The following is a 13,862-nucleotide window of genomic DNA, read 5'->3' on the forward strand; positions in this document are numbered from 1 at the left end:
GAAACTATTCATTCTTTAAATACTTTCAGCCACAGACCAAAATTTATATATCAAGTACGAGGAAGAACTCCATAAAAAATTTTAATTTAACACCTTAATTAGATCTATAATTAATTTAGTTTAATCTTTTATGCAAGTGTAAGCAAACAGAGTTTGCGCCTGAAGTATCTTCAGGACTGAGGCAACTCGTGGTAAAGGTGGACCAAGCTCTCATCACTCCTTGTCTTAGTGTCTCCCTTAATGTAAAGCACATCTCCTTGCAGACATGTATAATGCTATGCATTAAGGGAAGGGCCACTACCCAGATCGATTTCGACCTTTATTGAATGTTCAAGTACAGGTCAAACTCCAAAAACTCAGCATTGTTCCCCTCAGTAACAGGCTCACCCTGCCACTGAGAACTCTCAGAATCGATTGGCTTTACACCGTGGTAGGCTCATCCCACCACCGAGCAGAGCCGCTCATTTACTCATATCTCATCTGAGGGGTTACAGCAACATCCATGCCTCAGTTAACATGTTCGCTGCCAACTACAAATATACTCGTAGTGCGTATATGAGCTACAAAAGCCAGCTACGAGTATACTCGTATGACGCTTACTGCCAGCAACGAGATTACCGTACTGTCCTTGAAGAAGTGAAAATGCTTGGCTTGTGGAGCTAGCAGCAAAACAGAGCATATACCATCTATGACTATACTGTGTATAGTCATAGATGGTATATGCTCTGCACAAGCCAACTACGAGTATACTCATATGACGCTTACCACAGGCAACAAGATCACCGTACTGACCTTGAAGAAGTGAAATTGTTCGGCGTACGGGAACAGACTATGCCAAAGTAGCATGGCAGCGAATGTGTTAACTTCATGGGCAACAGCATTGCCATTCCTCCCCCACCCAGGACCTGGGTGGCAGCAACAGCCAAGCCTCAGTTAAAACTTCATGAGCTATCGCATTGCCATTCATCACCCAAGCTTCCCACCGGTTTCGACCTTTATTGAGGTCTCATCAGTGGGAGCCAGACCCAGAGGTGGTGATACTAAGGCAGAAGCAATGGAGAAGTCATACGAGTTGCCTCAGTCCTGAAGATACTTCAGGCACAAACTTTGTTTGCTTACACTTGGATAAAGGATTAAATTAAATTTATTATAGTCTAACCAAGTAGAATAAAACTTCCAACCTTATAGATCTGATCACCATATTAACACTGAAGAAAAGAAAACCTACTAATATTGGCAAATATTTGCATTTTTCTTCCTACCACTCTTACTACATAAAAAAATCTGTCAAATTAATGCAATTTAACAATGCTTGTGAATATTATTCCTCAACCACTACCTTTAACCAAGAAATCACATGTAAAGATACCTTCCACACCGGCAGCATTCACAACAGCCTATGCTATCCATTCTGCTCAAAATCACATTTCTTCTCTTCCCATCAAAAAAACAATAAATAAATAAAATAAATATATATACAGTCGGGTCTCTTTTTTGCGTTCCACAGAAAACCGCATATAAAAAAATTGCACAAAAAAGGCCTAATTTATGTCGTAAAATTAGGGATACGTTCCATAATTTCTTAAAACCACATAAAACCGAAGCAATAAATTAAATTAAACCTAAAATCACATAAAAACGTTTATGAAAACTCAGGAAAATAAGAATGCCTAAGTTTGTTTTAAAGTTTTATTCATTTAATTTTATTGAGTAGTAACAATTTTTTTTTTTTTTTTTTTTTTTTTTTTTGTCATCAGAATTATCATTGCTATTAGACAATATTCGGCAACATTTGCGAAACTAGTGCAAAATCACTTTCATCACCAGAAGAGTCAGCACATCAAATCTGTATGGTAAAAGCAATAGTTCTTCACAAATAGAATTAGCTTCAACCTCATTCTGTGCTGATTTTTTCTTCTGACAATGTAATCAGTGATTAAACTTTGCGATGATGAGTTCACTAATTTTTTATATAACTCGCGATATCCAAACATAGTTCTTCAGCTCATGTTGGAATTTAAAGGCTCATTCAGAATTTGTGTCATTAACAAGAAAATGATTTTCCAATTTACAAGTTTGAGACCACGAATTATATTTGCAGTGAGTGGGACAGGTTTTTCTTTCGCTTCACTATCGTTTTCTGGATCTTTGATGATATCTAATGTTAATCAATATCCAATAATATCATTGTCACTTAAGGCATTATCCACAAGCAATTCGTCTACATCGTTCTGGCTAAATGTATCAAAATCTTCTCCACCAATTTCATGTGCCAAAGTAATGATTTCAGCTGATAATGTAGATGGTTGCACTTTCTGCTTTCCAGCAGGCATTTAAAGTTTGTGGTCTTATTTCAGTGATAGCAGATGCAACATGATTTAAGCAGTTCAAAATAGAAAATTTTTTCCAAACACCAGTTACTGTTAATGATTCATTTTCTAGTTTATCCAATTGAAATTGAAAAGTGTTCTTAACACAATATTTTTTAAAAGTAGCAATTATGCCTTGATCTAATGGCTGAATAATGCTTGTTGTATTGGGTGGAAAACACACTATCTGCACATTTGGATGTTCTAAATGCGAATGACTTCGTGCATTGTCAACAATTAATAAAACTTTAAAATCGAGAGCTTTTTATTTCATATATGTTTCCACTTCTGGTATACAAAGCAATTATTAAACCATTTAGTAAATACAGCAGTTGTTACCCAGGCATTTGTATTAGCCATCCAATGTACCGGCAGCTGTTTTAGATCTTTGCCTTTTAGAGCACGTGGTCTTAGAAATCAATCTACTAGAAGTGGTTTCAACATTTGATTTCCTGATGCATTGCTACAAAGTAACAACATTACTCGATCTTTGCTTGCTTTAAACCTACTTGCTTTTCTAACAGCCTTTGAAATGTAAGTTCGACTAGGCATTTTCTTCCAAAACAATCCTGTTTCGTCAGTTAAACACTTGATCGAGACTATATCCACCATCTTCAATAATTTTGGCTAACTTCTCTTGAAAATTTTTGGCTGCTTCTTCATCTGCTACTGCAACCTCGTCTGTAATCATGTTATGAAGTGCATTCCTTTTTAAAAACCTGGTTAACCATACTTTGCTAGCAGAAAATTCTTTATCAGCCTGGGAAGCAGAAGCAGATGGCTCTAATTGCTTCATCTGTTCATTAAACCAAAGAGTTTCTTGTTTAATTAAATAACCTCTTATAGGAATTCTTCATTGAGTTAATTCTTCAATCCAAATTATGAGTGCTCATTCCTCTCTTCTGATAAAGCATCTCTCGAGTACGATGATAATTTGGCACTTAGCTTTGTGCCAGAAATGACAGATTTTTTTATTGCGACTTCATTCTTTTTAATTACTCTTATAGTAGATTCGCCTAAATTAAAATGTTTACCAATCACCGTAGATTGCTCTCCTTTTGCTAAGCAATCTAAAATTGCAATTTTCATTTCCAAGGAAATTGCTTTTCTTTGGTGCTTTTTTTTCTCCGTTGGGCCAAATGTAATTAATTATTAATTAATTATCAATTAATTAATAATATAAATTCAGCTAAATTAACTATTAATTATTAATTAATACATTACAAAATAACCAAGGTGTTTCATGGAAATTTCAGGATTTGTGAAGTGTTCCATCGTAGGAAAAGTTTGGGAAATGCTGGATTACCCTATTATCGGCATGGATTCTCCTTCTGTTGACATGCGCAGAAGTGTCGAAAGGTCTCGTATCTGTGGGCATACTATACATAAGTTTTGAAGTTATGCACCGCATAACTTTAAATCCGCATAAAAAGAGACCTGGGTGTGTGTGTGTGTGTGTGTGTGTACACACACACACACACACACACACACACACACCTAATCATCCACTTTTTACTCCCCGAATTTCTTACAATTTTTTAGTGCAATTTTAAACTCCAAGATATCCAAGTATATTCAAATGTTCAAATCTAATACATTTAAAATTTCAATAAATTATCATTTTTTAGCCAACAATACATTAATAAGTAGCCCACTGTTTTTAAGGGAGGTTCTGTATTAAAAGCCTAGCTAGTCACACATTCAAAACTATTTTACTTACCACTCAACATCAACTTTTGTATCTTCATTCCCATCAGAATTCCAAACAGGACAAATCTTGTTCTGATTATTCTGCTCCAATTTCCTTTCCAAAATAGCTGCTCTGCTTATGAAAGAATCCTGTTCATTTTCAATGACATGGAAGGAAGTTTTTACATTGTCATAATGCTGTGGCAATGATTCTTCTTTAAAAAATTTACCATTATCTATAGTTACAAAATGTTCACAATCTTTAGCAGGTCTCATGAAGTTCTCCTTAATTCGTTTTTCAAGTTCAGCAAATAGAATTCGGCAATTATTTTTTTCTTCAATTGCGCAGTCCAACAAAAATTTTGTTTCCTTTAGTTGCTGTTCCACTGTCGACATGTGATTTTGAAGGGCAACATTTTCTTCTTTCATCCTCTTTTGTATTGTTGTCATGTCTTTTACTTTCTGCTCCATCAAGGACAATTGATTATAAACAATTTCATGTTGTTGAATATAATTATGAAATGATATAACTCTTTGAACATGTTCACTTTTTGCCTCACCTTTTTCATTGTCTTCAATCAAGAAATCAGATTTATCATACAAGCCATCACTGGCATCTGCAGATTTATATCTATTGTGCACAATCTGCTTCAGCCGATTTATCTCAGTCACTAGATTCTCTCTTTCATCTTTTGCCTTTTCCAGTAACTGGCTGGTCTTTTGTAATTGACATTGCAAATCCTTAACCCTCTCTTGCAATGCAGACTTTTCCTTTTCAAGATTGCTAACTGCTATTCCTCTTTCTTTTAGCTGTTCCAGCACCACTTCTTCCCTACTTGATGCTCTTCTTTGTTCCGATGCTAAACTTGAATACCCTGTGTCATTTAGTGCACTTACTTTCTTGCCTGTAGAGATTTCATCTGATAAAGAATATCTAGCAAATTTATTAAATTTATCAAGTGCTGTTGTGGACATTTTTTCTGGAAGCTTTGGTAAATCATCTTGAATATATCTTGTTTTTCTTTGGGTTTCTGGTGGTGATGATTGCATACTTGCTAGCATTTTCTCTAAAGCGACTACCTTACCTTTAAGATATACATTCTCCTTATGTACATCACCTGATGATATTGGGAAGGATGGCTGTGAGCAGCTTTGACTTACAGCTTCCTTAGAGTGCACTTCAGCAGTTTTCTCCTGGACTGTTACTTCTGACTGCTGCTGTAAGGTTTCAATGTGTTTCTGAAGCACTGATTTTTCTTCATTAATAGTTTTCAATTGGAATTGCAGGTCCTGTATATGAGTTTTCATACTTTTCCACTTGGCTAATTTCAATGAAATAAGTGATAAGTGATGAGTTATATCTGATATATGATCAAGGTAAACATCTTCATTTTTTTTGTCTTTCACTTCTCCAGAAACCATTGTTTTCAATTTCTGAAGTAGGGATGTTAATTGATCAGTAAAATTATTCTTTTGATCAAAAATTTGTTTTGTTAATTGTCTGTTTTCTTCATTTAATTTTAATATTTGATAACACGAAGATTTTTCTTCTTCAGGAATACATAATTGTTCAGCACTTTCACTAAAATTTTCTGACATTCCACTTTTTTCCAAAGAAATTTGCTTTAAACTTTTATCTTTTTGTTTCACTAATTCTTCAAGAATTCTAATTTTCTCCACAAGTGTTTCCATGGTATTAACATCTGCATCAAGCCTTAAATCTGGAGTTGAAACAATTTCTTTAATGGAGGGTAACATTTTTCGTCCTAATATCTGATTCTGTAGGGCCTCTTTGTCCAATTCCAACTTTTCAATATTTTGAATATAATCAAGTCTCTCTTTCTGCATATCAAAAACTTGTGATTTTAAGTCATCTCTCTCTGTGTGTAAGATTTCAACCTGTTTGTGTAATTTGATTACTTTGCTTTGAAGAGAATCATTATCAATTTTCATTCTTGTCAACTCATCCTGTAATTCAAGTAACTGTTTATGAAACTGGTTATTTTCTTCTTGAATTTTTTTCCAAGATAATGATTGTTTGTCTCCTAAAGTATCCTTGTCTGGTTCAAGTTTGCTCGGGATTACTTCATTTTCCTGTAATAATTTTTGCAAGTGGCTGATCTGTATTTGCAACATTCTATTTTCACTTTCTCCTTTTATTAATTGTTCTTTAAGATGTTCAATTTCATTGACAAAGTCTTCATTTTTCTCCAATTTTTCCTTTTCAAGTACCATGCATTTTTCTTCATATTTCTTCAAAAGAATCTCTTTCTCAGATAACATCTGCTGGAAACAAGTTTTTTCTTTTTCAAGATTGTTTCTTTCTCGTTGGAGTTTTATTATCTCTATTTTTAGTAAATCTTTTTCTCTATCCATATTTACTTCTAAACTCTGATATTCATGCAGCTGGTTTTGCAATTCTTGCAATCTCTCACTCAGTTGTAATAAATACTTTTCTTTAAAAGTATCCATATGCTGATATTCTTCAGTCCTCTGTTGGGATTCTGCAGCCTGAGAAGAATCTTTCTGCTCTTTAATTTCTTTCCATGATGTTTTCCTTACAATTTCAGATGATGTAGATGGCATTTCTTGAAGAAAAGCTTTGTATTCCATTTTTTTTTGAGGTTGTTCATTTAGCCTCATCTGACATTTCAATTCATCAATCTCGTTTTGAAGAAATTTATTTTCAGAAATGTATCTGTGAAGTAGAGAATAGTTATTCTGTTCAACTTGTTCTTGCAGTGCTAATTCTCCTAGTGATGTTTGTGTACAAACATTTTCTGTATTTTCTTTCATTTTTAGAGTTGTAAGAAATTCTGTAAATGAAGTTTGTACACTAATACTTTCTTTAATTTGACTGGTTACAAAGTCTTTTATTTGATCTTGGTGAACTTTCTGAAGATCATTTTCTTCACCTATGCTTCTTTTTTCTGTGTCTTTTTCCTTTAATAATACCTGTCCTTTTTGTTTTGACTGCTCCAACTGAATTTCTAAAAATTTTATCTTTGCATGTAAATCACCAATTGTTTTTTCACATGTTGCATTTTGTTTTTTATGCTCTTCTAAATCTGTTTGTAACTTCATCAACTCATCTTTAAATGCATTTTTTTCCATTTCAGCATTTGAAAGCAATAATTCCTTTTGCTTTATTTCAGAATTCAAACTTGATATCTGATTGTCTAAATCTGTGTCTTTCAGAAAAAGTGAACTTATTTCCTGATCTTTGCCTTTGAGACCTTTTTCTAACTCTTTAATTTGATTTTGGTATAGTTTATGGAGATTATCATTTTCATTTTTAAGTGTTTCACTCATAATCTCTTTCTCCTTTAGTAGATTACTTAATTGTATTGCATTTTGTTTATGCTCTTCTAAATCTGTTTGTAACTTCATCAACTCATCTTTAAATGCATTTTTTTCCATTTCAGCATTCGAAAGCAATAATTCCTTTTGCCTTATTTCAGAATTCAAATGTGATATCTGACTGTCTAAATCTTTGTCTTTCAAAAAAAATGAACTTATTCCCTGATCCTTGCCTTTGAGACCTTCTTCTAACTCTTTAATTTGATTTTGGTATAGTTTATGGAGATTATCTTTTTCATTTTTAAGGGTTTCACTCATAATCTCTTTCTCCTTTAGTAGATTACTTAACTCCATATTTTCTTTTTCAATAATTTTTAATTTTTCTTCAGATTTTTTGTAATTCATTTTCCAATCTTCAATATTGCTTTCCAATTCTTTATTGTGTTTTTTAATTTCTTCTATCTCATTTTTTAAAGGGGCAATTTCTGTCTCTTTCATTTTTAACATTTCTAATTGATTCTGATATTCAATTTTCTCTTTATTGATGAGCATTATTAAATTTTCTTTCTCTTGTATTGCTTCTTTTAAATTTGAAATATCATGCTCAAGTATTTCTTGTTCTTTAATACAGTTTTGTAATTTTGAACACTGCCTTTTAAAATCTTCCTTTTCAGTTTCTAATGCTATTTTGCATATTTCATTTTGTGACAAAAGTTTCTTAATATTTATTACTTTTTCCTGAACTTCTTCCAATTCCTGCTTCAGTAATTTTAAATCAGTGTTCTTCTTCTTGATTTCTTTTTCTAAATGAGCAATTTCTTCTAACAAACTAGTCTTCTCTTCATTTAATTTGTTATGTAAATTCTGCTTTTCTTTCAGCTGAAGATTTAAGTTTACAATTTCATCTTGAAGAGCACATAGCTGAGATTCCATTTGTGTTCTCTCTTTGGCATTAGTCTTCAACTTTTCCTCTAAGATTTCTAATCTTTTATCTATTGTACATTTTTCAGCTCGAAGCAGCTGTAGTGCAGATTTCTGTTCTTCAAGTTCTTCAGTCAAATAACCATTTTGTTTTTCCAAAATATCATTTTTATTTCTTATTTCCTTTATGCTATTATCTCTTTCTTTTACACTTTCTTCAAGTAGCATAACATTATTTTGAAAGGAATCTAATTCTCTCTTGTGGTGCTCTTCTGATTGCTGCATTTCTTTTAATGTTTTGTGCATCGCTGATATTTGCTGTTCAAGATCATTTCTGGTACTTTTCAGTGTATTATGCGAGTCATCTTTTTCTCTAATTAGCTGTTTAAGCTTGGCAATCTCTATCTCAGCATTTCCGAAACTTCTGTGTTGTGAATCTAACTCATTTTCTAAAATTCTATTTCTTTCTAGAAATTTATGTTCAGTGTTTTGTTTCTCCATTAATTCTGTTTCCAAATTTACTGATTTTTTCAGTGTTGCAGACAGTTTTTCTCTGAGCTTCTCAAGTTCATCTTTAAGTTGCATACACATTTTATCTGCTGTTAAATATTTCTCTTCAAAGCTCACCTTTTCTTGTTTCAGTGTAATATTTTCTGTTTGATGGGTCTTTATGGCACACTGCAACTGTTTATTTTCATTCAATTCATGATTTAATTTCTCCTCTATATCATTCTTTTCTGATTCTATACTGTGAACTTTATCTTGTAAAAGTCTTAAATCATTCTGTAGGCTGCTATAATTCTCTTTAAGATTTTCATACATATCTTTAACTGGGCGCTCCAAAAATCTCTCTGCTTCTGTTGTACCGATACCTGCAATTAAAATTCAGTGTTAAAATATAACAAAAGAAAAATAAAGAAAGATTGTATACATTACCTATACATTCTCAGTTTTGGGAAGTAATTTTCCTAAATACATTCACTATTGTAGTTAATTTTTAAAAAAAATGTATTTTCTGACATCAATTAATTTACTACTTTTTTTTTTTTTTGCTTTAGACTTAATATTTATTAATTCTGTTCTCTTTTTAACCAAACAGTTGCAATATCAGTCATGAGATGAGAGAAAAAAATTCTGATGTTAATAATTACATTGTTTTGTAATGTCTTCTACTTATGTCTCTATCTTTTGTAATAAATTAAATAAGACATTTTAAAACATGTGGAAACTTAAGTTCATGATTGAATAGGCCTGCTGCTTATATGGAATATTTTCTTCAGTTAATCTAATGTGACATGAACTTCCCACTACTTCTGCAAACAGCCAGCTAGCCAATCTCCAGATCTGAGGAAACTTCAAGTTATAGAATACAAGAAAAATCAAGACAAGTTAGAGTTTTCTTTAATTTGTCTAGTTAATTAATTTATATAACTCAGATTAATTTTAATAATAAAATAAGTCTTGCAGAATATTCCATAGAAAAAGACAATATTAATGAAGCACATTAATGAAAACTTCCAATACAGTAATTTTTTAAATGAAAGTAGTATTATAAAAGATAACTATGTAACATTAAAACATGAGTTTTTAATGGCACTTGTGACATAGTAAAAATAGTATTCACATGAATAAAAATTTGTGACTGAATTCCAACATACAGGTGGTTAAAAAAAAAAAAAAATTACAATTAAAACTAAAACGATTTGAAATACAAAAATTAACAAAATTTAGATAAGTAACTGAATGACACAGCATTATACTATATTATAAAAAGAGTGGGGGGGGGGATGGGGGAGGGACACTGCTGCATGCCATTTATGTGAATGAGACTCTCCCATATGTTGGCAATGGATAGGCAGTTATTTCGATTTAAGTTTGGAAGGAGTAGAAGTGCTTCTCTTTAACGAACCACTCAAACCTAAACTGGCACCAATGTAAAAGGTGAGTATTGGACCAGAGGAAACCACGATTAATGTTCACTCCATGATGAACAAGGCCAGATGTTTCAGGTTTATTGTTGGTATAAGATAGATGTTCTTGTAGTCATCTTTTGAGAAAATGTCTTGTTTGTCCCAGAGAGGGAGAAGAGGGCTGTTTATGTTTTTTTGAAGGTTAACTAGGAGGAGCTTGTTGATAGGGAAGGATGTAAGTACCAACCATATCTTTTCAGTATCTTTGCTATTGTCTTGAGATGCCTGCAATGTATGGGATAAAGACTTGCTGTATAGGTTCAGAATTTTTGGAGATAGGTTTATAAGTGTCCAGAACACATTTAAACTTCCTTGAAGTGAAGCTATCCTATAGTATAATGCACTCAAATAGTGCTCAGTTTTTGTTGGAGAGTTTGAGAATTGGAGCATGTGCTCTACTGAACAAAGATTTTAAATGTTTATATATCTACCCTATATATATAAAATGATAGGCCTTTTTTGAAATTCAGGGACCGGAGTGTCGAGTCTTCAAAATTAGAGTCACCAGAATTCAAGGAGAACCGGCCTACCAGTCCAGAACTCGGGGGGGGCCCGCCATAGTGTGTGTGTGTGTGTGTGTGTGTGTGTGTGTGTGTGTGTGTGTGTGTATGGATGATAGGCTGAATCTTGCTGGATTTAGCAGCCTGTGAAGGTAGGTTTATGGTGCACAGATACAGTTAGCATTCCAGATGGAGTATGGAAAAGGAGGGTATTCATGAAAAGTAATTTTCCTTCTTATTTTTTTTTTTCTCCAATGGTGAATTTTTTTATGGATGTAGGCTGTTGATTTTGGTTAAGAAAGTTGGTAGAGATAGCAAACACATCATCCACATATTGTACCCATAAGGAAAGTTGAAGTTATATTGAAAAGAATAGGAAGTCTTCAAGATGCTCTAAGAAGAAACTGGCAAGTGCAATTGACAACAGGATTCCCATAGTAGTTCTTTTCATCTGTTTGTAGAGGTTTCTACAGATGAAATAGCCTGAGTGCATGACAAAGTCAAAGTTCAACTATGTCTGAAGGGAACTCCTTTGATAACAGTTGGAGAGTGTCAGCCAGAGAAACATGGATGCACTGGTAAATAAGGACTGGATGTAAAAACTGACCATGATGTTTGTAGGGTTAGTTTTTTTTTTTTTTTTTTTTTACTCTGGTCAGAAATCCCAATCAACTTTACAGACAAACTTGCATGTGGCCTGTATGAGAGAGAGAGATTAAAAGATGAACTAGGAATTTGGCAAGGCAATTAAGTGGGAGCTTCTATGAAGTCAACTAAGGGTTGAGTGGAGCTCCTTATGAATATTTGGTAAGCCATAGAAATGTGGGGTGCTTCCAAAATGGACCTTCAATTTCTTGATGGCATCTTTATCCCAGTTGATCACTTTGTTGAACAAGAAATTAACCTTTAAAAATTTTTATTAAAAATAAAAATTAAAACATGTTACATTGATACAAAAATTAATTATAAATATCCCTAAATGCAATCAAAATTATTCCTTCTCTTCACATCCAAGAATCCAAAAACTATCAATTTCCACATAACTAAATGTTGAAATTGATAGTTTTTGACAGTAGTTCAACATCTTAGGCACATTTCTTTGAGTGCAAAGCATGTATGTAACACAAAAAATTTGTCAGCATATTTAACTGCGAAGATAATTTTACAATGGGATAAAATCAGTCTCAAGTTCGAGTTTTCCATTCAGTGGAACAAACTTTAAAACACAAACTTCAAATCACAGAAAATGGAAAATATATTTTACTACCTAATGAATATAAGTAGGATTTACATATACAAAACTTATGACAGCAAATATAATCCCTTCCAACATAAAATTAAAATGATACTATCTCTTTATAAAACTTACAGGTGATCTTTATTCCTATGCAAACACAACTAAATCAGGTGAGAGACCTGGACATTTTTTCCACGGGTTTATAAGATCCTATGGTGCATGACACAGAATAAGGTTAGCAGTAAGAATTTAAGAAAATGGACGTTCTGGTACCTCAGAGGATCAAACAAAAGGAGTCAGAATAATCATATCATAACATAAAACAGTCTAACACTTCAACTGTACACTACTACAGATTGTATTTTGTAAGTGATTGTTCAATTTTTGTGTTCAAAAATTGATTTGATTGTTCAAAAAAAAAAAAAGCCTTTATAAACTCAAGAAGCTAAACAAGCTTGTCTTCCAAGGCATTCAGGAAAAAATGAGCAAACATTTGAACTACAAAATTACTTTAAAAGCTGGTGACCATCTCCTAATCCTAACAAAACTGTTGTTTCTGCTTTCCACTTAAATAACCATGAGGCTCACAGAAAACTAAAAATAAACTTCTGCAACAGGACTCTAATCTATGAAAGTAACCCTTGTTAATTTTGGTGTCACACTGGAACATAGTCTAGCTTACTCAAATCATTTGGAAATAACTAAGTTAAAGATATCTGCCAGGAACATCATAAACAAACTGACGGGCACAACTTGAAGTCCTCATGACTCTTGTGGAGACACAACTTATGATAACAATGAAAACAATTTCTGGTACTTACGATCTACCCCTCTCTCATGTCACTCTTCCATGTTTCAGAAGGGAAGAAGCTATCATCAAAGAAATAAAGAAAATCAGAAATAACATGTATCTTCCAATTGATTAAGATATCTCTTCACCTCCAGTGTACTACCTGGTTTCTAGATCTCCAATATGGCTTGTGGAATTTCCAAATGATGGCCCTTAAATGATGAAGACGACTCTGGAATAAACTATAAACAAGTACCTGATCATAGATCCAACTATAAAACTGCGAGGATTCAAATTACCTTGCATTTACTCCCAGAGAATGCCATATTCTCTACTCTTTCAAATATTCTAGTCTCTGGTCAAGTGTTTTACTTCTGACCCAGCTCTCAGATCCATAAGTTAAAACTGTTTAAACACTGTCTTGTAAACAGCTAATTTAGTGTTCCAACTAATTTCTCTCTTATTCTATATGAATTTATTCAATTGACTTCCTACCATGCCAACTTTGTTGATTCTGTTGTCTATTTCCAAATTTAATTTACCATCTTCACTAAAAATCGTGTCTAAGTAGCTGAAATGTTTTACTTGTTCCACAGGTTCCCCATTCAAAACACAGTTGATATTTTCAATGATTCTAGCTATTTTCATTGTCTTTGAAATTTTATTGCTGACCGTCATACCATATCTATCACAACAGTTATTCAATTTAGTCAGGGAATCTTGCAAACTTGTAGCGGATTTATTTAGAAGTATAACATCGTCCGCATAGAGCAAAGAGCTGACATGAACATCTCTAATTCTCATATTATGTTTAATACCACTTTCCTTCATAATGCGATCCATATAGATAATGAATAACAGAGGGGATAGTGTACATTCTTGTCTCACACCAGATTTAACATTAAACCATCTTCCTGTACTTCCTTCAATTCTAACTGCTGACTCAAATAAAGGCTAAGTATTGCTTGATATAATGCCCCATTGACACCATTAACTGCAGTGTATTGAATAGCTTCTCTCTTGGCACCTTGTCATATTCCTTTTTCAGATCGACAAAATTTAAATACAGATCTTTGTTATATTCCC

General features: G+C 33.0%; 1 protein-coding gene across 5 annotated transcripts in view; it reads right to left on the reverse strand.

The window, feature by feature from the left end:
- Positions 1–13,862, reverse strand: part of LOC150103910 (uncharacterized) — a 589,709-nt gene that overhangs the window by 167,205 nt on the left and 408,642 nt on the right. For all 5 annotated transcript variants that reach the window (XM_090397176.1, XM_090397175.1, XM_090397178.1 and 2 more), the window contains exon 16: positions 4,090–9,151. In XM_090397176.1, coding sequence (XP_090253302.1) covers positions 4,090–9,151 — 5,062 coding nt within the window. The remainder of the gene's footprint in view (positions 1–4,089; positions 9,152–13,862) is intronic.

The sequence above is a fragment of the Typopeltis vanoorti genome, chromosome 8 (assembly GCF_054136105.1).
Source record: "Typopeltis vanoorti isolate ZY-2024b chromosome 8, IOZ_Tvanoo_1.0, whole genome shotgun sequence".
Classification (NCBI taxonomy): domain Eukaryota; kingdom Metazoa; phylum Arthropoda; class Arachnida; order Uropygi; family Thelyphonidae; genus Typopeltis; species Typopeltis vanoorti.